Source organism: Periophthalmus magnuspinnatus, chromosome 10, assembly GCF_009829125.3.
Source record: "Periophthalmus magnuspinnatus isolate fPerMag1 chromosome 10, fPerMag1.2.pri, whole genome shotgun sequence".
NCBI classification, from domain to species: domain Eukaryota; kingdom Metazoa; phylum Chordata; class Actinopteri; order Gobiiformes; family Gobiidae; genus Periophthalmus; species Periophthalmus magnuspinnatus.
The window spans coordinates 32,475,604-32,501,022 of NC_047135.1; the positions used below are offsets into that span (position 1 = coordinate 32,475,604).

The following is a 25,419-nucleotide window of genomic DNA, read 5'->3' on the forward strand; positions in this document are numbered from 1 at the left end:
TACTCAGGATACTTCAAAGTGTATAAGGCAAACACAAACATATGTGCCTTATACATATATGTATGTGTTTGCCTTGTACACATACACATATACATTATATATACACATACACATATACATATATCTATGTGCACTATTTTTAATTCTTTGCTTTCCCTTTTTTCAAATTTCACCATGAATGCACCATTCAAAATACAGGTACAAAAAACAAAAAAACAAAAAAAAAACAGGTACAAAAAACATACAAACTGACAAATAAAAACATCCAGGGCAAGTTTTGACAGACTTTTAATTGGATTTCACATAAATAACATTGTTTCATTTATATTTTGTATAGAATACAATTTTATATAATATATATTTTCCCCTCATAATTTACATCCTTCTCTGGCTTAAATTCTCTTTTTATATATGGAAACATTAAGCCTTGCCTCACAGCAAAGCTGCTCTTTTGTGCTGTTCATCAAGGTCCAAACGGCTAAAGAAGAGGCGCTTTTCTCTTGGTTGTCATAAAAAATAATCTCCCAGTGACACCAACCAAAAAGAAAAACTCTATTGCATTGTCTCTTGGGTTCACACTGCACTACAAGGAGGAGTGGAAACCTACTGAAGTTCATTCATTGTATATTTTTGAGACGGGACACAGATGAGAGCACAGCAAATCTGATATGAATGCTAATGAGGACTGTGTGACTCGGATGTTTCAAATGAGATTTTTTTAGAGGAAAAATGAACTAAATACCTTGTCTGTAGAGTACTCTAAGGATGGGTAAAAAGGCATGAATCCGTAGCAAGGTCAGAAAATCATGCAGTGACCCGACCGAGCATGCCTGCACAGATGAGTTGAGCTTGTCAGTCCACATTGCAAATCAACACACTGCCAATTGGAGCCTCCCTGACCAATGTTATTTAACAACATTGCCAAATATCTGGACGTCAGGAAGGATGTTCTAATCTTTTTAACAGCAGAAAAAGAAAATCTGTTCTCTTTTTCCAAAGTCCCCATATCTGACGTCATGTCAAAAAAGCCAACAATGAAAGCATTGCCCCAGTCTTCATAACAGATACACTGCAAAGCCAATGCTGCATAACATTTGGGACAACTCTGTCAATAATTCCTTGTTGAAATCCAGCCGAAATGTAAAGTGTTTTAGCACACAAACTCCAGTGTATTTAATACGCATCAAAACGTCTGCACTAAAACACTGAACATTTGATTGTCTATGTCAGAGCATTACCTGAATATCAAGACTACACAAGGTTCATTTAAAGCCCAGCTGATCATGTTTTAAAATAATGTGTGAACACAAGATTGAACAAACCTAAAATGATATGTCCCAGTCTACACACAGACTAATGATCTGCAAAAGGGATCAAAAATGGATCATGCATTTACTAAGACGAGCAAATCAAATGTGTGTGAAGACGAAGCACAGAGGGACACACCATCATGCCATGACACAGTGACAGACAGTTAGTGACAGACAAAAAAAAGGATTTTTTTCACCAAGATTCAAAACATCAAATCCCTTTTTAAGAATGCGGAAAGAGCAATTAGAAATCAAAGAAAATAGTATTATTGCAATAGACGTTATTATGGTTATAACTAACCATATTTCATATTTATTCAAGTGGTGGCTGAACACAATGAGCAGCCGTGCCAGTGGCCCTCGTTCATTAAACCACAACCTCAAGTGTTCCTCAAAGTGCATCACAAATATTCTTGTGACCAATAATAAAGGTAAACCTAAATTTAGTCTTAAATAACACATTTTACCTTAATATTCCATAAACGTCTTATTATACAAGTTGAGTAGTCACATGACGCAAAGCTCCCACTATCAGGGAGCAACTTTCAACTTCCTCAAACTTGGAAGTGTCAGTACAAACCTTTACAAATGGGATCAAATCTTGGAGGAAGATTATTGAAGGACAACCAGCTCGACATGGTCACTGATACCAGAGCAAAGCAAAGTAAAAACAAAGTGTCCACCAAGTTAGATTAGTGAAGGCAAATGTCCAGTGTCCAACTGTGGACTGTATGGAGGCACATCCACAACTCACTGATAAACTAAAAAAAAAACATACGTTATCTTGTAATTAATGTTATTTGGGCTTTTCATCTATGGCAGAAACAAAGCTCTAAATGAAATCAAACTGCGATAAAGTCTAAGATCATAAAACCATCTTACTCATATCTTCACTCCTGTACTAAAGCATTGGCTGGACGTAAACCAAAACTGAAAAATGGTGTGCATATTCCAGCACTTCCTTCCTCCCATTTGTGAGAGCACAGTCTCTTTAGCTCTTCTTAACCTTTGACCTCCAGCCCGGGTGCCCTTTTCCAGACGTCCACTGTACTTTCCCTCAGTGACAGTTCTTCATCCCGGTCAAGTAGGGCGACTCCTGCCTGCACAGCCCCATCTGCTGCTGCTGCTGCTCCTGGTGCTCCAAAGAGCTGCCCTCCACAAAATCTGGCACGGGGAGTCCTGAGAGGATCATGACCGACTTGTTCCAAATCATGAAGGTGGGCACGACGGGCAGCAGGAAGGAGATCTCGAAGGTGTGTATGTGCTGCGAGCTCATGGCGTCGTAGAAAGACAGCGAGTTGTTGTCGTAGTCCAGAAGTACGCCCAGCCTCCTCAGCTGCAAACTCGCTTCCACCAGCATCTCTTTCCCATCGTGCCGCACCATGAAGTTACTGTTGCAGCGGGAGAACACCCAGGACGAGGAATTCTTGCCACTCCACTCATTTTTGGGGGCTGATTTGTAAGCGACGCCGATGGCATACCTGCGGGGAGGGAACGTGGAGACGGGGAGGGCACATGGAGAAATTGTATTAGTTGATCCATCATGTTTTGTTTTATAAGATTACATTTTAAATTGCTTTTGTACAGCACTTTGGGCAGCTGTGGTTGTTTTAAAATTTGCTTTGACTTGACTTATTGTTCAGTTCATTTCAATTGTATTTATATAACACATTTAAAATTACTTCAGCTGACCAAAGTGCTTCACCTAAAACAAAAAAAAGAGAAACATACACACAGTTATGTTGAAACCCGTGTCATTAAGGAGGCATTTTATGTTTTTTTGACCAACCATAAGTAGATCACCACTGCGAGAAGAAGCTATGAAGCTACTGAAAGCTTTTTTTCCCTGCACTTTTCTCTTTTAAGGTAAATTTTCTGATGATTATTTGTGACTATTTATGTTTTGATTTGTTGTATTGTGATTTTAACATCTTTCTTATTATGTAAAGTACTTTGAATTACTTTGCATATAAATTGTGTCCATATAAAGTTTCCATGTCTTGTCTTGTCATTTTACATTTTACAATATTGATCAAAAATGGCTTAATAATAAAAATAGTTCTGCAGGAAGTCAATGGAGCCAATAGGCGAGGCACTTTCTGAGCACGTGAATGCAGAACCACGTAGGATTACTCAAACACACATGAATCAACGTCTGTCGTCCAGATATGATCCATAATAAAATAAAAATTCCATTCTGTCAACTGGACAAAAAGTTTAAACGTAAAAACTTTTCTGCCCATGTGTCAGAATTTAATTTTCTTTTACATAAATCAATCCAAAATAAAACTTTAAGTAAGATCATGATGAGGCAACACCGTTAAAACAAGGTTAAAATCTCATTTAAGTTGATTTTGCATAATATAATCCCTTAGAGTTTGGGGCACAGTCAGGATACCTCATGCTGCGCACACACGACACAGCCACGGGCCTGCTGGGAATCCACGGCATGAAGGGCTACACTTCACAGCCAATTAGTGCAGTGAATGTAATTAGGCTAAGAGTATACACTGTGATGCTTGAGTTTTGCATAATGGCCTACATTTCAACTCCCAAAAGTTGGCCTGAAAAACACATTTGCCAAAAATCTGATAATTATATCAAAATGTTCTGCTACTGGCATATTTGGCAGAACTAGTAACTAAAGTGTTTATTGTCAGGGTTACAAAATCAACACTATGTTTGGTGCGGTTTTGGTGAGTCATCATTGGACTGCAACTTAAAAGAGCCCATAACACGTCTGATATGTGTTAGAGATGAGATATATATGCTGTTTCCTCATCAAAAACATACCTGGAGTTGTGTTTTGTTTAAATATGCAGGGTAAGTATGTGTGAATCAGGCTGAGTTCAAATAAAAACACTCTGTTCCACCTTGTGATGTCATCATGTGGTGATACAGGAAGTGCTCCACTGTGTTTTAAACTCCACACACCTTCACTAGAATCATTCAGACGATTTCAGTCCTTGAATTTCAAATCTCTAATGAACTAAAAGTAAAATGTAGCTGTTAACTTGAAAACTACCACTTCATGACATCACAAGGTGCAACAGAGCATTTTGAGCTTTGGAGATTTAGACAAACTAATAATGCAGGGTTATTCAAATATGTGTGAATGAAACAAAACACACATCCGGGCATGTTTTTGAGGAGGTAACAATATTATAACATGACTTAAAGCTCACAAGAGTCAAGTTTGTATAATGGTTATGTTGTAGTTTATATATAAAAAATAAGAATCTTGATCAGTTTGCAATTAGATGAGATTTTCAACATTCCGCTGTCCTCGTAGTTATATGAGACATATGTGTGTGTGGGGGTGTTGTTCTTACCATGTGGATGCTCCCAGCAGCACTTCCCAGTAATGGCACCCGCTGTCGATGAAAACGTTGCCCGCGGCGCCGTAGGACCCGGTTCCACTGAAGCGCTCGGGGGTGTGGCTCTTCTTCAGAGAGCTCTCGTCTTTCTCCATGGTCAGACAGTCGTTGGACAGGCGCAGTTTCTTATGAGCAGTCTTTGGGTCCAATTTAAAGGGCTGGCCTGGAGAGGAAACACAAAATATGTATGTGAATGTGTAATCAACAATACTGCATCTGGTGAAAGTCGTGATCGAGGCCAGAAAAACCCACAAGAGCCATTCATTCAAGCAACCAAAAACGTTTAAAAGCAGTTTATATTTGATCGTTTCCTATTGGTTTGTTGTTGTACCTCATATATCATAAGTTGGGTGGTGTATATTTTAAACCTGACACCTAAAGTTCTTATTTTATCCTCAGAATCTTGAGTCAGACAACTGCAGACTGTTAACCTGAGGATTATAGAAAGTTCCACTCCAGTTTCAATTGTATTCATCTCTTTGACATTTCTTCTCTTTGTTTATATTCCTGGATAAAGTTGGACACAAGACTGAATAACAAATAAGGAGGCGCAGAAGAGCAGCGACATAAATTAGAGCTCAGATTTTTCCAGCGCATTACAGAGGGAGAAGCAAATATAGTGTAGTGAGAAGTGCTGGCTGAGAACTCACAGTGAGAGACAGGGGAGTGTTTGAAATACAAGGGCGAGTGTGTGCACTTCAAAGCTCTGCACTGCCTTTGGTAAAAAAGACTTCCTAACAGCGGAGGAAGCCACCCGGGTCTCTCCTCCGAGCTGCATCACATGGACTGGGAAATGAGCTCAGAGACGCAGCCTTCTCCTGCGCTGTGGCAGGTCACAGTGCTCCATTCACTGCGATTGGTACTTTTGACTTTTCAATTCAGGTAAAAGTGATCTGGGAGAGAGGGTCTGTGCAAAGTGAGTGAGAAACAATGAACTGAGAGAGAGAGGGAGGGGGGGGGGGCAGGGAGAGGGTGAGAGAAGGAGAGACATAAGGAGAATGAGGAGTATAAAGGGAGAGACAGTGAGAGGGGAGAGAGAAGGAGAGAGAGAAGCAGAGTGTAAAGGAGAGTGAAAGAGAGCCGGGCAGAAAGCGAGAGAGAGAGAGAGTCAGAGAGAGAGAAAGAGACAGGGAGAGAGAGGAGAGATCATGCCTGGGTCCCTGTCTCCTCACAGTCCTGACATTTAACTGTGACACTCCTCATCTCCTCCTCCAGACTCCCACGGCTTAATGACACAATGAGGGCCGACTTCTCCCTCTTCCCTCTATCCTTCACCTTCATCTTTGCTTCTCATCCTCTCTCTCCCCTCCAATAATCCATGTGGTGAGTGTGTGTTAACGCATGTGGATATGAGACGTCAAGGCCACTGTGCTGCTGGCAGCCAATTACATTAATGCGCTCTCTTCTTTGAACTGCTTATCGCTGCCAGCGCAGCCATTTCCAAACACTGGCGCTCTGCTGTGGCTTCTGAGGCTGACTCTGGAGACAGTGGGCTGGAGTTCAGGGCTGCACGTGAGACCCAGGACATCACACAAACACATTTCAGTAGTCAAAGGACAGTGCAAATGTTATGCAATAATGCCAGCAAGATTGTGCATAACAAGGTCACACATAAGAAGTCCACTACTGAAAGTCTGTTAGCAACAAACTTTAGGCTCTACTCAGGTTTAAACTACCAGACCTGTAAAACCATCAGTACACTTCTTATACACCAACCTTAGCTGGGATGACCTCTGTCACATCTGTATAGGATTATTGGATTATTGTTTCCATAGAGACGGAACAAGTGAAACCACATCAAGTTACAGGTCAGATCTGGAGAGGCGACTCTGCTCACAGTGCATGTTTTTACAATAAAACAAACTGAAATGAAATAGATACTACATAGAATTGTTCAGAATTATGGGATTAAATGGATCTGTGTTCCGTACTGTTTCCACTGAGACAAGTAGGTAGTGGATCCCCCCGGGAAAAGTTAATAGTGCCCTGTTCGATCAGATGGGTCAAATGTACAGGGTTATGCGTTTATCACCTACACCAACAGGAGAGAACGACCGTTTTTTTAATCAGTCAAAGTAAATACGTTTTCTCTCCATTGGTATATGCCATTTATTCAAATAACACATAATTAAAGAGAGGTTTGCATTAGTGGCAATCAGATCTCCTCACACTGTAATTTAATGAAATATACACTATATAATTAATACAGCTGCCATTTTTATAAAACAACAAGGCTTAATTGCACAGCAGTAAACAGAGGTAGTGTTGAGCTATTATGAAGAATGTTTTAACTGAGTGAAGGTGAATACTGCACTATGTTATTCTAGCTCAGGAGACAAACAAATCTTTATAAATATGGATATAGCAAAAGATGACATTCAGATACAAACACGCCATAGTGATTTCTTCTCATTCTCATTCCCTCTCACTTGTCCATGTCCTTTTTGCATCCAGTAAATGTTCTTCTTTTGTTACAGTTGTTAGAAAACCAAAGCCTTCAGTCACCAAAATAAAAAAAAGGAAAAATGTGTAGCTTTTAGGGTGAACAGCAAAACCATTTAACTAACATGTTTTCATGGTGTTCCGCTGAGATAGAACCTCTGTAATTGACTTTACCTCAACCCAATCATTTCAGACAAAGTATTTTTCTGTCCTTGCTTTGTTTAACCGAGGATACAATTTTCTGCATAAATAAACAATTACAGCGAAAAGGAAATGAGCCTCGTTGTAAAAACACTGCAGGCTCGACTCCTGAGCGACTGCACACAACCTTTACCTGCTCTGACAGCCCCCCGCCCGCAGCACCCAAACAACCATCTCATGCCATTAAACAGTTTGCTTGTGGGGCATATGGCTGATGCAAATGTAATCACACATGACATCTTACAGAATGGGCAGAATACCAGTGTCATGTTGACGTGCCACAGAATGTCAAGACAAAAATAATAATGATTCTACATATCCTCAGTGTCACCCCTTGATGAACTTTCCTCAAGGTTAAAGCAAGTTTTTTTTAAAGAGTTTTACTGGGAGGAGTAAATCACTTATGAATCACTCACCAGCAGTCTCTTATCCAAATGGCAAAGACTGATCTGCCGTTAAGGTGATAGCGAATAACAGTATAATGAACCACAAATGTAAAAACAAAAAAATGTAATGAGTCCTCGGTGCACCATCACGCAGCATAATTGCAATGTGAAACGGCCTCAGTCCAATGCGCTGAAAGCACTTTACTACATAAACCACTCCTCCTGTTACGGGACCAGAAAAAGACAATCATAAAACGCAGTAAACGCAGTAAATGTAACCATAATATGAAGTCAGCATGAAGCACAGACTGACTTCAGGACTGTCAGGAGGATATTGTAAATCACTTTTATATTTGGCATTAGTTTTCCTCCAGATGCTATTTCTACCCTAGACCTCATGCTTTCACGAGGCTTTTCCCCTCATATCACATCTAAATAGATAAAACTCAGTTGATCTGAGTGAAGATTTAAGGTGACCTGAATTTGTCTGAAACTTGAACACTTTTCTTGACTCTCTAATGTGACAGTGTCAGGGTTTGAGGCTCGTCACTTGCTTCTTTATTTCAGAAATCGTCCATCCATTTTTCACATCACTTTCCTTTATCTCATGTCGCTCTCTTTCGGCTGCACTTGGCTGTCCTTTCTGGGCCTTCATAGCATCATCAGTGCTCTACCTCCTACTGTTTACTTTAGGGGCTGTGCGTAGCTCGGGGCCTGTCATCACAAATGCATGCTGGGTAAATATTATTGCAGGTTCCGTCAGCAGACAGTTAAGAGCTGCCTGGACTCCTGGGGTAACGTGATTTCGTCGACACACATGAGCGGAGGTATAGATGTTTGCTCATGTCCAAATCCCCGACTGGCAAAGGCAGCATTTTAGTTTAGATTAAAGACATGTCCCTCTGAGGTTTTGTACTGATGCTAGAAAAGCACAGGCATCAGACTGAATAATGTTTGGTTTTATTGTTGATCCTGGTGGCAAACAGGGTCATGGGACAGGTGGAGGTGTCCGGTACAGAGCCCAGTGCAGGAGGGGGTCCTCACAAAGTCTGTAATGTGTCTTTTTATGTAGACAACATGTCGTACAGGCCCAACACAAAGGTTTGTACCCAAGGCCTAGAATCTGGTGCTGTGGCAAGAGTCAAAACCAGACAGTAGTGAAAGAGTCCAAATGTGGTCCGATGGATATTGTGCAAATGTCTTCAGCAGTCATGTATCTGATTAACATTAGATTTGAATAATTGTGAGATTTATCATGGTTTATCTCCATACTATAATATTACATTTAATAACCCTTGGGAAAACAAGGCTCAATGAACACGGAAATGAAACTGAGAATAAGAAGGGATGATATACAATAGTATAACTATACTTAGGTTTAATCTAATCAGACGGAACTGTGCAGAGTTCATTCATGTGGTCACCACACTGAATGTAATATTTCAGTTATTAAAGATGTAAAACTAAAAGAATACTGTCAGTGAAACTAATATGATTCCTTCCCAAAGGATTACAATCTATTTTTCTCACTTCAAAAAGATAAAAAAAAAAACATAAGTACCAAACATTTCCTGAATCTCCCCAATCAACTCCTGTAAATAAATAGACAAACTCACAAATATGTAGCCTCCATGTTCAGTAATGAGCTCAAAATAAAATAACACACTTTAGCTCATTAATATTTATGACACACATGCAGTAGTAGTAATATTTTGGGTTTTAATGAATAGTTTCTATGGTGATAGTGATCATTTTTCATCACTCTTAAACCCACAGATGGCTCAGAGTTTCACCATTACTAATACAACCACTGAGGAGAGTAAAAAGAAGTCATAACTTTATTTGAAAACTTGAAAAGTAATTATTTCTACTTGGAGATTCTGAAGTCCACTGCTGTGCATTGTACCTGTAGAAGGCCTTTTTCCAACACTAAATGTGGCAGTGCTGTGTGTATTCATCTATGTGTGAGCGCTCTCTGGACAGTACTGTATTAATGGGTAAAAAGCCCTGTATAGAGGCTACGTCTGCACACACTCACCCTGCAAAGAGCCATTCTGTGTCTCCTATTCATTCAACACTCTGCCTTCTGCACTCTCCATGTGTCACTTTTTATCCACTCTGATCCCACACACCTCTTTGTAGCGTGCCGCAGTATGACCCGTCGTGATTTTAGCCTATTGGTCAGAGCAGGAAAAAGGGTCAGTCTGTTTTCTCCGTCATTCTTAATTCATACAAGTTACTTCACATGTTAGCTGTGAACACACTGCGATATCTCTCTGTACTATAGCGTAAATGTCCACTTTGGTCCACTTTCACTACAGTGCGAAGTCTGAATTGACCCAAAAAGCCTCAAAGAGCTTCTTTCAAAAGTCTACAAAATATGACCTTACTTTAAAAGATGTACGGATACCAAAATAGCAGGCAATATAACATTAATTTGAGCAAAAAGGCACTCTGGAACCATTACAAAACTTTACTGAAGATTTCAACAAATTCTAACCAGAATTTTAAATCGATTTCATACAACAAACTTAACTTAAAGTGCCCGTATTACGCTATGTTCTGATCACATGTTCATTTAGGCTGTGTTCTTCTGTCAAACTGAAAACACTCTGTTCCACCTTGTGATGTCATACAGGAAGTGCTCAACTGTGTTTTGAGACTCCGCACACCTTCACTAGAATCATAGGACGATTTCAGACCTGGAATTGCCAATCTCTACTGAATAAAAGGCAAAAGCTGACCGCTAACTTGAAAACTACCACTTCATGACATCACAAGGTGGAACGGAGCATTTGGAGATGTAGACAGACTAATAATAAAGGATTAAATGTGTGAATGAAACAAAGGTAACGGCATTATAACATGGGTTTAAGCTCACAAGAGTCAGCTTTGTATAATATAGGACCTTTACGTTTGAGTTAAAGATGATTGAAAACTGGTTGAATAAAATGTTATTAATTGCAATAGTAGCACAATATAACGCAGCTTTTGTCTACTGCATTGGCTAATAATACTAATACTTATCTCCTGGGCTGGGTGCGGCCTTTCTGTGCGGAGTTAGCAGTTACCTAGGCTGTAGCTGATGGTAATATGTCAGTTTATTTGTTTTCCGTTCAAGATGATTGTTCCATTTGTGTGAAAACATTGATGTCTTATATCTTTAATTTGTAAAAAGAGTTTCCCGTTGTGAGTCACATGAGCGCACGTTTCCCCTGGAAGTTAAAAAAGAGAGAAATCATAGTAGCCTCGAAAAGTGTGAAAAAAGGAGCAAGAAAAATGCGACAAAAGTGCAAAAGAAAGATGTCAGACTTAACTACCGCTGGTCATGATGGCGAACACCGTAAAGACTGTTTTGTTTTTTGTATTTATTTTAAATGTTGAGCGAATTTTCTTTGTTTGTCTTTCCGTTTTCACAGTGTTTGCAGTGTGAAGGTGAAAATAAATAATGACATATCAACATCAGCAAGGAGCGTGAGAGAAGAAGAAGAAACCAGGGTAGCTACATAGGTTCTCCTGAAGAAAATCTCGCTCAAGATGCATCTTTAGTGCCGTGTTTGCCCACTGGTCCTCGAGACTCTGGTTGAACAATGCCATGACTGCAAAATAACTCAACAAACCATAGGTGGATCATTGGAGTATCTGTATTCAGAAGAAGGCCCAGACCAAACTGATTAAAAGAGCATTCAAGTTTCAATACCCTTCAAACTTCTCTTTAACCCTCTTGCCCTGTATTTTTTAAACTCCATACCACAGATTTGGTGCATCTTGACAGGGAAAGCTTCACCCTCGGGATGAAGGGGACAGATGGTAAAGGACCAGGGCCAGAGACTGAGGAGAGGGCACCGAAAGAGCAGTCCGTGTGCCATCGCTAGGGGTAACGGGGATCACAGGATACACGGTGGGGTTAGACTGGGACATGTAAGTTTTAATGCCAATGAGGAAAAAATACTAAGCCTATTTAAAACCACGATCACCCCTTTTACATCTTCATACATTTGGGTGAACTTTTGTCAGCTCTGATTAAATGCAAATTGAGTTCTTTGAGGTTAAATATAGTCCAATTTAACTTTAGGCTTTTTGGCATGGCTTGTGGTTCTTAGCGCAGACTCTTTTCAAGCAACATTAAGTCAGGGCATTTAAATAGAATCATTAAACCACTTCAATGTCTTAACAAAACAATGTTACTTATGACTTGGAAGAGAGTATCTAAATAAGTAAATAAAAATAAGACGAGATGGAGGGTACACTGGAAATTAGAACTAGAAATTATTTGTTTTGATTTGTTGTATTGTGATTTTAATGTCTTTCTTATTCCGCAAAGCTCTTTGAATTACTTTGTGTACGAACTGTGCTATACAAATAACAGCAGTAGAAGTTAGTCCTGTCCGGATAACTGTCAAGATCCCAGTCTGCCTTGTGTTTTGTGCCGTTTCCCTTCCCTTCTGTGTCCGAACCTGACACTCAGCGCCAGATCGTCCACGTATCCACAGTGGTACATCTCTGCTTGGCTCAGTCTCATGTTTTGCATTTGTTACTTTTCTCCAAATTGAATGTTTTTTGCTCCTCGTCAGATCCCGCTCCCTGGACCTGCTCAGCTCCTCCGCCTCCGACCCAGCTCTCCACACCCTCCAACCCAGTTCACTTTGACCGGTATGGATCACCTCGTCTCTGACCCCGCTGCCCACGATCTACTCCTGGACTACTGCAAACAACCCCGCTCTCAACTGTCTGATCCATCTATCTTAATTTGCATATTACAATCTGCAAATAAACATTGTTGAACCTGTTACCCGAGTTCTGAATCTTTGGTCCCCCTGTCAGTCGTTACAATGCATTTTTGAAGCACAATATATTGCTACAAAGAAATACTGCAATAAACGATAATACTGAAACCACTTTATACAATAGTAAACCATTTTTAAATTGACGATATTATGTAAAGACCTGAGCTGCCACAAATAAACAACAGAATGAAGCAATAATTAACCATAAGAGTGACTTATTCAACCATCTACAGCTCCAATCTCATCGTAATACCACTAAAACACGTAAAATCTCCTCACTTTTGCAAAAAAAAAAAAAAATATTGTTCCATCTTTCATCGATATACTAATTATGGTGACAAGTCTAGCAAAAGTAACAGTACAATTCTTCAATAAAGTACAAATAATTGAAACAAAAGTAGCATGAATTGCAGTCATGTTAGTGCCAGCAGCAGTACGTAGCGTTTGCAGTATTTGTAGTAACTGTATATTCTCATAAACTGTTGAATCGCGAACACGACACACAATGCGTCTTATTGCTGAACTTCTATATCACACTTTGCCCTGTGAGTTTTGCTGCATCTGTGCTTTCTGTACTTTTCAAGCCTCTGTCTGAAATTTGATGAGCTTAGCCAAAAGCCCCCAGAGTCTCTCATCTTAAAAAATGTGACAGCTAAAGGCTCCAATCCAGCCCCAGACTGAGAGAGCGACTTCCAAGTGCAAAAGGAAGCGGCAGAAATGACTCTTGTGGGTTTAATGCTCAGTACAAGTGAGGGTACGGCCGGGAGGACTGAGGAGAGGGCTATAAGAGGCCTGTCACACAGATATTTGTAATCAGTTTGGTTGTGACCCATTTAAATCTAAAACATAGCTCCAACAGAAGAGATGACAAAGGCGCTATGAATCCCCATGTTTTTTAAATTTTTTTTGAAAGTAGAAGATAAATTGGACGGGTAGTCGAGGGTTTTATCAGTACAAACTTCGGAGCTGTTAAAATAAAAACTACATCATGTTCTTGCACCACGAAGGACCTGGGAGCAGCAGACTAATGTTTTTATTACAATCTGACAGTTGACCTTTTTAAAGTTAGAAATTGGCCTGAAACCCATTTTTAAAAAGTACATGTAGTTCATAAAGGCAAGTTCATCCACACTAAATATCAGTTTATATTTAGTATTTTACAGTATTTACACAATCAAAGAAGATTTTAATTCTAAGGAAAGGCTCAATGTGTGATGTCGATTTTGTAACCATAGTAATGATAATAACATATTTTTAGACAATATAGAACAGGGGCATCAAACACATTTTCACCGAGGGCCACATCGGCAAAACGGTCACTCTCAAAGGGCCAAAAGTAATGTAAATAAACTACTTTTTAAACTTGTTCAGTAACCGTCTCTGTATTTATTTCTTACTGGAGTTACAAATATTACATATACATTTCCATAGATGTAAAAATATGGCTGTATAACTGTACCTCCTGATAAACTGACATTTTAAGACAATCAAACCTTTTAATTTATCTGGTTGTGGGCCACATAAAATGACGTGGGGGGCCACATTTAGCCCGGGGGCCTTGAGTTTGACACATGTGATATAGAACTTTCCACAAAAAACAAAGTATGAAGCTGCTCAATTCAAGGGATTTTTAAGCGTGAAAAATACTAGCGTTAGTATTTATTGGTATCTGTGTATCAGTTCTGACAGACCTTTTACTTTATATATGACGCATTACATTTTCAATTTAAAGCTCCATATAAGCAATTTCTGTACGCTTTACCCGTCCCTTACATTCTCCTCAAATCTGAGCTGCAAGCGCTCACACTTTGATCAGTCTTATGACACACTCAGTTGTCAACCATGTCATTTTCGCTTCATCTGTTGATGCTCCCAGCTACAAAGCAGCCCCACACCACAAGGAGGCAGTGGTTAGTAACACCTCTAGAAAACAGTGAATTTTCCGATTAGTGACATGTCCTGGAGGCCGACTGACCATCTGAATCCAGCTCTGGGTAACAGCAGATGTCCTCTTACATTCGCACAGGTGTAAGCATCTTTAAGGACACTCCAGACTCACTGACCAACTGTAAAATATTTGACTTCAGGCTCTCTGCACTTTCAGGTCGACAGCTTGGCAGGAAATTGAATAATAAAGCACAAATCTCTGTTGTAACATTAAAAACTGGAACCATAAAAAAGAAATAAAACTGCATATGTGCAATATATATCTCTTATGTTATTAGATGAATCATTTATAAACACTTATAACACTGTAAAACCCTTTGGTAAAGATTCACTCTGTCTTTTAAATGTTTTTGATTGTTTTTATCAGACAGGAACGTGTAAAACAAAACAGTCATTCTTGTTCTCAGACAGCATTTGTTTAACTAATTCTAACACTGTAAAAATGATCTATGACTGAATACGTTAACATCTCTGCTTGACTCATTATAAAGACACAAATGAACTTCAGTTGAACTTGACAAAATTCATATTAGTCACATTTTTCTGTTTGTTCGTAAATCCACCAACAGCGTCACACACAGTGGGCTGTTCCTGTCAAACGATCCTGCAATTTCTTACCCAGCAGAGCAGCAGAGATAACAGTTAATCCTGACTGGCTGCCACACTCCAGAAAAGCAAAAGAGGAGTTGTTTTTTAAGCTTTTTACGCAATGATCCAGTGGTTTAATTTAGTCTAAGTTCATTTTCCTGAGCAGACGCAGTAGAATCTATGAGCTGCAGGTTTGATCTCATCTCTGATTTGCCTGAGGAGGATTCTGATCACACCTGTCTGCACCTGTCAAGAGTGACGCTGTAAATGCAGAGTGTGAAACATGCACAGACAAAAAGCATGTCACTTCGGTATGAAAGATAAAGTGATTAGTAAATAGGTCTGTCATGATTTTTGATAAACTGTTTCATAAAATACAAAGAAGAACACTTTAGGTCACTAATCTTTGAACCTCCATCTCAGTAAAAGGTATAAACAAAAACATTAACTCATAAATAAATAAACAGTAAAAATAACCAGAATGTATAAAAATGTGTTAATACTTACAATGAGTTATATCTAAACTATGTACTTGATTTATTTCATACAGCAATTACTGTGAACGGCTTATGACATTTAAAAAACACTATTTTCAGACAATATAAAATTTTTCACCAAAAAAACATTTCATTTAACGTCTGTATTTCCCCATACATTCTCCTAAAATCTAAACTGGAAGCTCATTTTCACTTCATCTGTTGATGCTCCCAGATACAAAGCAGCCCCACACCACAAGGGGGCAGTGGTTAGTAGGACCTCTTGAGACTTGAACTTTAACAGCCACATCAAATCAATAACATCTGCAACTTTTTACCATCTAAAAACACTGCAAAAATCAAAAGTATACTGTCAAAACCAGACTTAGAGAGACTTATCCAAGCATTTGTCTCGTCTAAGTTAGACGAATGTAATATCCTGCTCACTGGCCTCTCCACACGAGCCTTAAGACAGAACAGAACATCCAGAACACTGCTGCTCGGGTCCTGATTAGAACCAGGAAGTACTTCACACATGTGTCCTGTGCTCAGGTCTCTGGCTCCTGTGGCTCAGAGACTTTAAAGCAGCTCTGTGTGAAGAAGTCTCTCCATGGACCAGCACCAAAGAACATCTCCCACATGAGCCACATGAACCATCTCACATGAGGAGGACTAAACCAGGACTAAACCAGGACTAAACCAGGACTAAACATGGGTTATTAGCATTTCAGTTTTATGCAACTAAAACCTGGAACATTCGTCTTGAAGATGTGAGACAGGCCTCGACTTTGACAATGTTTAAATCCAGGCTCAAAACAGTTTTATTTAGCTGTGCACATGACTGAAAGAGTTTTATTCTGCACTTTTCTCCTTTAATGTTAATTTCATGATGATTATTTGTGAATCTTTAGGTTTTGATTTGTTTTATTGTGATTTTAATGTCTTTCTTATTCTGTAAAGCACTTGCTATACAAAGAAACTTGTAGTAAGTAAAAATTAGAAAGGATCTCTGGGAAACAGCAAATGTCCTCTTACAATTTAACAAAAAAGGTTACAGCTGGGGCAAAAAAGCATAAATATTGAAAAATGTAATGTCTGTGTGATCCCTCAGTCGTCCAGGTCTGATCCATAGTAAAAGCTAAAAGTTAAATCCATCAACCGGACAAAAAGTTGTAAGAGTTTCACGTTTCGCTGCTCATCCAAGCCACTAGTTGATTCTGTCATCTGTCATTGGTTCATTTGATCACTGAGACAGGCCTTTTAGTAAAACATTCAGATCCACGGTCACCTTGCACTTAAAAACGTATCTTAGATGAAAGAGCACTTCATAAGTATTCAGTATATCATCTGTATTTGTTTTAAAATGTGTAGTTTTTGCATTGGTAGTAAAGACGTCTGTGTAATCCCTCAGTCGTCCAGGTATGATCCATAGCAAAAGAAAAATTCAACTGTCAACTGAACAAAAATGTTAGATTCCACCACTCATCCAAGCTGAAATTTTCTTTTGACATTTACAGTAAAGGACGTAGCAGGACAAAAATATATTTAATAGTAGAGCAGTAGTGGGAGAAGTCTCATTCTACTTATTCTCATTCTACTACTCTAAAAATACAGGTGACATAGCACAGCATAACCTCAAAATAACTATATCCATGTTTCTTATTTTTACTCCAAAATAACTGTAAAGTGTTGCGCCCCAGAGGTCCAACACGAGGCGCATATTTAAATACTTTACTCACTGTTGGTCTTGAGACGAGCCGGCTCACTGTTGCGGCTCCCTGCCTGGTTGATGGCCTTGACAAAGAAGATGTAGCGGGTGCCACTCTGCAGCCCATGCACCGTGTAGTGGTTCTGCTTGATATTGGGCACGATCATCCAGCTGTCTGCGGAGTTGTACAAACCTGTCGCACAAACACACAAAGGCGATGTTGTGACACTTCCAAGGATGCATCAAACCTTCAGCAAAATCGCTAGGATTGCTTTTACACAACCTTGGAACCGTGTTGTTTGTTTTGAAAATGGCAGAAGTGATTCATCTTAACAGTTTTTTGAGTATTCCTGTTTTATGCAACATTTTGAGAACTTTTTCCCGAGCTGTAATATTTTCTTTATGAAGCGCTAACGGTTTTGCAAATGGTCTTAATTTGTCATCATTTTGAAACTCATGAATAACCTCACAAATCAGATGGCTGGCCACTGACCGCCCCGTGATGACTGGACCCTAGATGCCCCTTCTATGTCCTGATCCTGTTCTGTGGACCTGGATACTCCCCGTTCATCACCTGAGTGAATGACCCCTACCCCATCCAGGATGAACCCCCTCTGCCCCTTAGTCCCGAGTGAGCTCTGGCCCCACAGACTTGAACTTTATATGCAAATAGGTTTGTTAGCTCTAGACACATCTGCAGCCTGCCTGTCCTGGTTTAGTCCTGGTTTAGTCCTGTTTTAGTGCCAGTTTAGTCCTGGTTTAGTGCTGGTTTAGTCCCGGTTTAGTCTCGGTTTAGTCCCGGTTTAGCCCTGGTTTAGTGCCGGTTTAGTCCCGGTTTAGTCCCGGTTTGGTCCCAGTTTGGTCCCAGTTTAGTCCCAGTTTAGTCCCAGTTTAGTCCCAGTTTAGCCCCGGTTTAGCCCCGGTTTAGTCCCGGTTTAGTCCCGGTTTAGTCCCGGTTTAGTCCCGGTTTAGTGCCGGTTTAGTGCCGGTTTAGTGCCGGTTTAGTGCCGGTTTAGTCCCGGTTTAGTCCCGGTTTAGTCCCGGTTTAGTCCCGGTTTAGTGCCGGTTTAGTGCCAGTTTAGTGCCAGTTTAGTGCCGGTTTAGTGCCGGTTTAGTCCCGGTTTAGTCCCGGTTTAGTCCCGGTTTAGTCCCGGTTTAGTTCCGGTTTGGTCCCAGTTTGGTCCCAGTTTGGTCCCAGTTTGGTCCCAGTTTGGTCCCAGTTTAGTCCCGGTTTAGTCCCGGTTTAGTCCCGGTTTAGCCCCGGTTTAGTCCCGGTTTAGTCCCGGTTTAGTCCCGGTTTAGTCCTGGTTTAGTCCTGGTTTAGTGCCAGTTTAGTCCCGATTTAGTCCCGGTTTAGTGCCGGTTTAGTCCCAGTTTAGTCCCAGTTTAGTCCCAGTTTAGCCCTGGTTTAGTCCCGGTTTAGTCCCGGTTTAGTCCCGGTTTAGTCCTGGTTTAGTCCTCGTTAAGTCCCAGTTTAGTCCCACTTTAGTCCCAGTTTGATCCTGGTTTAGTCCCGGTTTAGTTCTCATTGAGTCCATGGGAGTGAATCTCTCCTTCACTGTGGTTCTCCTCCAGGTTAATCTGTTTTTCCCATTGTTTTTTTTCCCTTGCAGAGGAGGGGGTCTCAGGACAGGGGGCGCTCTGGGACAGTTCTCCATTTGCCTGTTTTCTAATGCATGTTGGTTAATCTGTCTGTTTTTGACCAATGTCCTGCTTCTGTTGGTTAAATCAATGATCCTGTTAACCCCCTAGAGGCAGCTGCTCTTGTGATTTTGGGCTTTACAAAAATAAATTGAATTGAAAGTTAATTATATTGAAATTCAATAGACAATATTGTTTGACCGAAGAAGCCCTCAAAGAGCATCTGAGGGCGATTCCAACAAATATTTATTACATTTTATATTACAGAAAAGGGACAAAATCGAGAAGAGCTTCCTTAAAACATTATTCTTTAGATCTGCAACATTATCTGTAAGTTTGAGAATAGAAAGCTAATTATTAGGCTTGTCACAATAACTAATTCTGAAGTAAATGTAGAAATATTAAAACTCACTTCTGCCACTGCCACAATAACCCAAGAACAGATTTAAACTACTACTACTCTAAATCTACGGTATTGTTAAAAAACCATGAGCTGCAATAAATAAATACGAGAATGAACCACTTTAGCACTTAGTCTGCATCTGTAATGAGTCAGAAAAGTTATTTATTCCACCTTTTATGGCTCAGATTTTGTCATATAGCCAACAAAAACTCAAAATCGCAGAGTAGTGCAAAGAAAAAGTACATGCGATAAATACTGACACCCCCCAAAATAGCTCCAGCTTAAATATAGTTATTGTGACAGTCCTACTAATCACACATTTGTAATACTTCATACAGTCCTAAAAGCACTATAACATGATGATAATAATAATACGTGGAATAACTACCTTGTACTACCCCACAGTAGTACACTGGTAATACAATACTGAAAGAGGACATGCTCTGTAGGCCATCTCTGCCCCGCTCCGATGCCCTCTGGATGCATGGTGAATTATTGAGTGAGATGGCAACAGCATGCATAAGTAATAGTCCAGAGTCTGCTTGTAAATATAAATACTTCAGACGCGCCAATAAGGGCTTTTATAGGTGAGCGGCTTAAAGTATGAATGAGAAGGGAGGGGCTGGCTGTGGTAAAAGCTATATGTTTCTGATGACTTCCGCAAGATTTCCCGTGACAAAGTAAAAGGGCTTTCTTTTTTTTCTCTCTTTTATAGGAAAGGGTTTAGAGCAACACAATGTAGGCCATCTTTAACTGTCCCCTGTGCTCTTGTCTACTAGATACGACTGTAGGCGCCTCGTTTTCACAACAATAAAGTGAATGACGTTGGTTTTGTGCTGTTTTGTATGCAAAAGACCTGGCTGCGGTTGGCGTGATGTGTCTTGTTCAAAAATGAGACTATGCACAAGTTAAACCACCATTTCTCTTGTCAGTTAGTGGGCAATCTTAGCCTTAAAATACACGTGCATGAATTATTCTTATTTTCCGGTTATTTTAGCCCCATTTACAAGTACACTCAGTGTCAACAAAGACTGCCTCTTCTAGTCCTTTCAACATTGTCCTCCACTGACAGCTGTCCCTGTTGTTATGAAAATGTATCCGCCCACCTGTCGTTCAGACGTTTTCTGAGCAGACTAGCTCCAACATTCTGTGGGTTTGAAAACGCTCATACGGAAAACGCAGCTTTCCGTTTTGGAAGCTTTTGATCTCAACAGCACCTCTTCATTTTTAGCTAAACCAAATTAGGTCAGCACACAGCATTATGTGATATCACTGCTCCCACTGCGGAGGAGAGGTGGGCTTTTGGACATGCTGATCTGGAAATGACTGAAGATTTCAAATGGGATGAAGAAGCAGTCAAATTTGATAATAAGAGACATTTGAGAAATACTAAAAAAGAAATGTTTAAGAAAATGCACGGTGGAGTGAAATGAGTGAAATGACTCATTTGGGACTGATATATGCTATGGATGTGTGTCTTTAACTTCATCATCCTCATCATAATATTTTAACTATAAATAAGAGGAAAAATGTCCCCGATACATTTGTACATACAGTTTAGTCCTGATTTAGTCCTTGTTTAGTCCCAGTGTAGTCCCGGTTTAGTCCAGGTTTAGTTCAGGTTTAGTCCAGGTTCAGTCCCTGCTTAATCCCGGTTTAGTCCTGGTTTAGTGCTGGTTTCGTCCTAGTTTAGTCCTGGTTTAGTCCCCGTTTAGTCCCGGTATAGTGCTGGTTTAGTCCTAGTTTAGTCCTGGTTTAGTCCCCGTTTAGTGCTGGTTTAGCCCCAGTTTAATCCTGGTTCAGTCGCTGCTTAGTCCCTGCTTAGTCCTGGTTTAGTCCTGGTTTAGTCCCGGTTTAGTCCTAGTTTAGTCCCCGTTTAGTCTTGGTTTAATCCCGGCTTAGTCCCGGTATAGTGCTGGTTTAGCCCCAGTTTAGTCCCGGTTCAGTCGCTGCTTAGTCCTGGTTTAGTCCCGGTTTAGTCCCTGCTTAGTCCCTGCTTAGTTCTGGTTTAGTCCTGGTTTAGTCCTGGTTTAGTCCTGGTTTAGTCCTGGTTTAGGCCCGGTTTAGTGCCAGTTTAGTCCCGGTTTAGTCCATGTTAGTGGATGTCTCCTTCACTGTGGTTCTCCTCCTTTTTTTTTTTTTTTTTTTTTTTCCTCTTGCAGGGGAGGGGGTCTCAAGACAGGGGGCGCTCTGGGAAAGTTCTCCATTTGCTTGTTTTCTAATGCATGTTGGTAAATCTGTCTGTTTTTGACTTCATCCACCCTCATCATAATATTTTTTTTACTATAAATAAGACTAAAAACGTCCCTGACACATTTGTAGATACAGGGCCTGTCTCGGTCCTGTCTCAGCTCTGGTGCACACACAGTGGTACACGGCGGCAGATAGGTCCTGCTGTGAATCTGCTCAAACTCTATGGAGATCTGGAGACAGAGACTTTACCCTCCCAGCGCTGTCTTCCTGCCTGCTGCGGCACCAACCCTCACTCTTCATTATTATATTAACTTCACCACAGGACACTGCTCAAGAGTACAGGTGGAACAGGGACGACAGCAGATAAAGTACATTTGTTCTGTGGCCTCACGCCGAGTCCTGGAGAATATAATAGATAAAAGATCAAGCGAAGAAATAAGTTGAGTTCGGACTGTACAAAACAAAACTTACTTTAGAAATTTCTGCTTAAAGGACTGACCTAGATATTAAATTTCACTAGGATAAATGGTAAAGCATCGCGTGACTTTACGTGGTGGAGTTTGCGTGACAAGCGAATTTCCCAAGTTACAGATCGATACCATTTTATCACAATCAGTTTCTTTATGCCCTTTTTGTGACTGTGTTTAGTATTTTCCCCTGTGACAACACAAACACACAGCTGGCCCGACCTAACCTCTGACGTCTCTCACGGGAATAACAGATGAACGAGAGAACTTAACCGCTCGGAAAGTCGCACTGAACAGTGGTAAAACTCAAATGGCTTAGCGGAGTGTTTGTTTGTTTCTCGGTTGTGAATCTCGGAGGGCTTTCTGCGCCATACGAGACACTCGGTCTAGTGCAACTGAAATGTATCCTGATGTTTCAAATGGTTCGGGCACTTTAGATGGAGAAATGCCAGACTCTGGGGAGCGGGGAGCAGAGATGATGACAGTGTGGAGGAGGACGGGAGAGTGGAGTGCACAGGTATACGATGTACTTCCTCCGGATTATTTACTTTAATCATATCCTTCTAACATAAGTGCAAATGAGAGCCAATTTATACCTGACCTATCGACCTGTAATCTGATGTAATCCACAAGTGTGCACGATCCTTTCTGAGTGGCTATTTTTCTACTGCTATCAAATGAAACAAGTTTGAATAATTTATACTGATAATTGTAGTGGTGGGCTTTGTAAAAAACAAAACCGTCTGATATTTTGGACTGTTTTTAAAGCAAATTGAGCATATGAATTAGTGAGCAAAATAAATGATTGTAGCACAGTTTATGTATTTTGTAGATTTTTTAGATGAAGAAATAATAATGCATACAGAAAATGTTTGCAACGGACTGGTATTCTATGATTTGTGGGGGCATACGTAGTTCTGAGTCTATATTTCTAGGATTCAAAAGACGTCACAACATTCTAGTCTTGGTTTAGTCCCGGTTTAATCTTAGTTTAGAGCTGGTTTAGTGTCGGTTTAGTCCCGGTTTAGTGTCGGTTTAGTCCCGGTTTAGTCCCAGTTTATTCCCAGTTTATTCCCGGTTTAGTGTCGGTTTAGTGTCGGTTTAGTCCCGGTTTAGTCCTGGTTTAGTCCCGATTTAGTCCCGATTTAGTCCTGGTTTAATCCAAGTTTAGAGCTGGTTTAGTCCCGGTTTAGTGTCGATTTAGTCCCGGTTTAGTCCCGGTTTATTCTTGGTTTAGTCCTGGTTTAGTCCTGGTTTAGTCCTGGTTTAGTCCTGGTTTAGTCCTGGTTTAGTCCTGGTTTAGTCCTGGTTTAGTCCCAGTTTATTCTTGGTTTAGTCCTGGTTTTATCCCCATCTAGAAATAATAATGCATACAGAAAATGTTTGTAACAGACTGATATTCTGTGATTTGTGGGGCTATACATGAATCAATCTATATTTATAGGGTTCAGAAGCATCATAACATTCTATAAGTCAATATTATTTAATACAGATGCAGGTCAGATAAAATGAATAATGTTAAACTGCAGATTTTTGTTGTAATACAATTTCTTGGGTCCAGTAAACAATAGAAATGATCAGGTTCAATATTTGTGACTTTAACTTTTGGATATTTCATGGCATGTAATCATAATATAGCAGAATCTAAGTGTTTTTTGTGAATCTCTTAGGACACAATACGTCTAACAGGTAGCTGTAGCTGTAGATGTATTTAGTAACACCAGTTTTATGAAATATTCAAAAGGAGAAAATCAAACGGGAGACTATTGTTCTACTTTCTGCTGTGCTTTAGAGCAAAGAGGTCAGAGTGTTTTTAAGGTACTCCCCGTGTGATGTGTGGTTGAGTGTATTTACAACAGTGTTTGCAGCATGAGTGAGCACTGACTCGTGTCCTGTGAGAGCTCTGTCCTCCATAAAGTCTAAGTAAAGGTTGTAGTGCGTCGTGTGCGGACTCACTGATGAAGTTGGTCTGCCCGGTGTAGATCGTGTATTGTAGCTCATAAGAAGTGACGCTGAACTCATCCTCGGACGTCCAGTGAACAGTGATGGTGTCGTGAGAGGCTGTGCACAGCTCCTCCCGTATGGAGGGAGGGTTCGGGGCTGCACACACAGAAACACATACGGGGTTATTAGAATGTGTAAATGCAGGACAATATTAACATAGATTAGAAAAAGAATCAAAGAAAACTCATAAAGCTGTAAATTGTACTGTGATATTCATTGCTTGATTGACCAATGATAGATATTTTTATTATTTAATTGCAGAAATGTAAAATGTGTAGAAATTGCTATTTATTTTATTGAACACATCTCTTTTGCATAATAATATAAATCCACCCAAACCAGATTAGGCGACACGGTGGCTGGGTGGCTAACACTCATGCCTCATGCCTCCTCCGGGCGCTCTGGTTTCTCCTATCAACCCAATACATGCATGATAGGTAAAATCCTCCAGCTAAGGTGGTTCTGACCAAGCCTGGGTTAGGATCTCGACATGGGTCCCGTGAACAATATACAAATATATTAAATTGCTTACAAAATGTTCTGTTTTGCATATAACGGTGTCATTTCATGTAATCACAGAAAACTCAGACATAACGCTACATTTTGGCCAAAGTCACATTTCGCACTTCTTCACAATAGCCTCTTTCAGGGTCTGTGACATCCACTCTGCGAGCATTTAAAACACTGGGGTAATCTCAATTTGTTAGACTTTGCATTTGATTCTGCTTTGAATTTTGCTGTACGCTGCCTTTAACCCGACTGCACAATAAAAATCTACAGAACGATTCCCGAGTCTCTGCACCTGTTCTTCACACAACAGAACAGAAACTGACAGCCCCCCACTGCTGCCAACGGTTTGCCCCTGCAGCACTGAAGAATGGGTCAAATGCAGAGGACAAATATCCCTACAGGGACAATAAAGTGTACCTTAGCTTAACCTTAGGCCTTATTGTAAAACACTTATTGTATAGTTAATATATAATAACATAATTAATTTGATATGAGCTTTAAACTGCACCTTGATTGCATTGGGTTGACTGGGAACACATTTTACTTTTGATAACCTACAAGACAAAGTTTCCAAACAATCCTAAATAAGGTGGATCTTGTTTATTTGTTCGTGAAAATAAAATAAAGGGGGCAATAGGTGTATAAATCCCACTGTGACCCTGCCATGATTCTTCCTTCTTATACCCTGGGAGAGTGTTATTCAAACCTGTTAGATAATCCAGTCCTTCCAGGATCTTTTTCTCTCGGGAAAAGTCCAGTGCAAAGTTGTCAAAAGCCTCATTGAGGTTGACGTCAGGGATGAGGACCTGGGAGGAAGCGGTTGCCATGGCGACCCTACGGGGAGCAGACAGAGATTGTGTGTAAACACGTAGGCAAATGTCAGAGGAGATGAAAGAGTAAGGAGAGGTCAAGGGGTCAGACGGAGAGGTCAGACAAGAAAACAATATGAAGGATGTGCAGAGGGTAGAAGGAAAAAAGA

The 25,419-nt window shown here is 40.3% G+C and overlaps 1 protein-coding gene across 4 annotated transcripts in view; it reads right to left on the reverse strand.

The window, feature by feature from the left end:
- Positions 1-270: 270 nt before the first annotated feature.
- The window catches only part of mid2 (midline 2), a 138,203-nt gene continuing 113,054 nt past the window's right edge, over positions 271-25,419 (reverse strand). For 3 of the 4 annotated variants that reach the window (XM_055224755.1, XM_055224757.1, XM_033973962.2), the window contains 5 exons: positions 25,147-25,274; positions 23,883-24,026; positions 17,254-17,415; positions 4,643-4,850; positions 271-2,791 (listed from right to left, as the gene is read on the reverse strand). In XM_055224755.1, coding sequence (XP_055080730.1) covers positions 2,368-2,791; positions 4,643-4,850; positions 17,254-17,415; positions 23,883-24,026; positions 25,147-25,274 — 1,066 coding nt within the window. In that variant the 3' untranslated portion in view covers positions 271-2,367. The remainder of the gene's footprint in view (positions 2,792-4,642; positions 4,851-17,253; positions 17,416-23,882; positions 24,027-25,146; positions 25,275-25,419) is intronic. The other variant, XM_055224756.1, reaches the window with a different exon arrangement.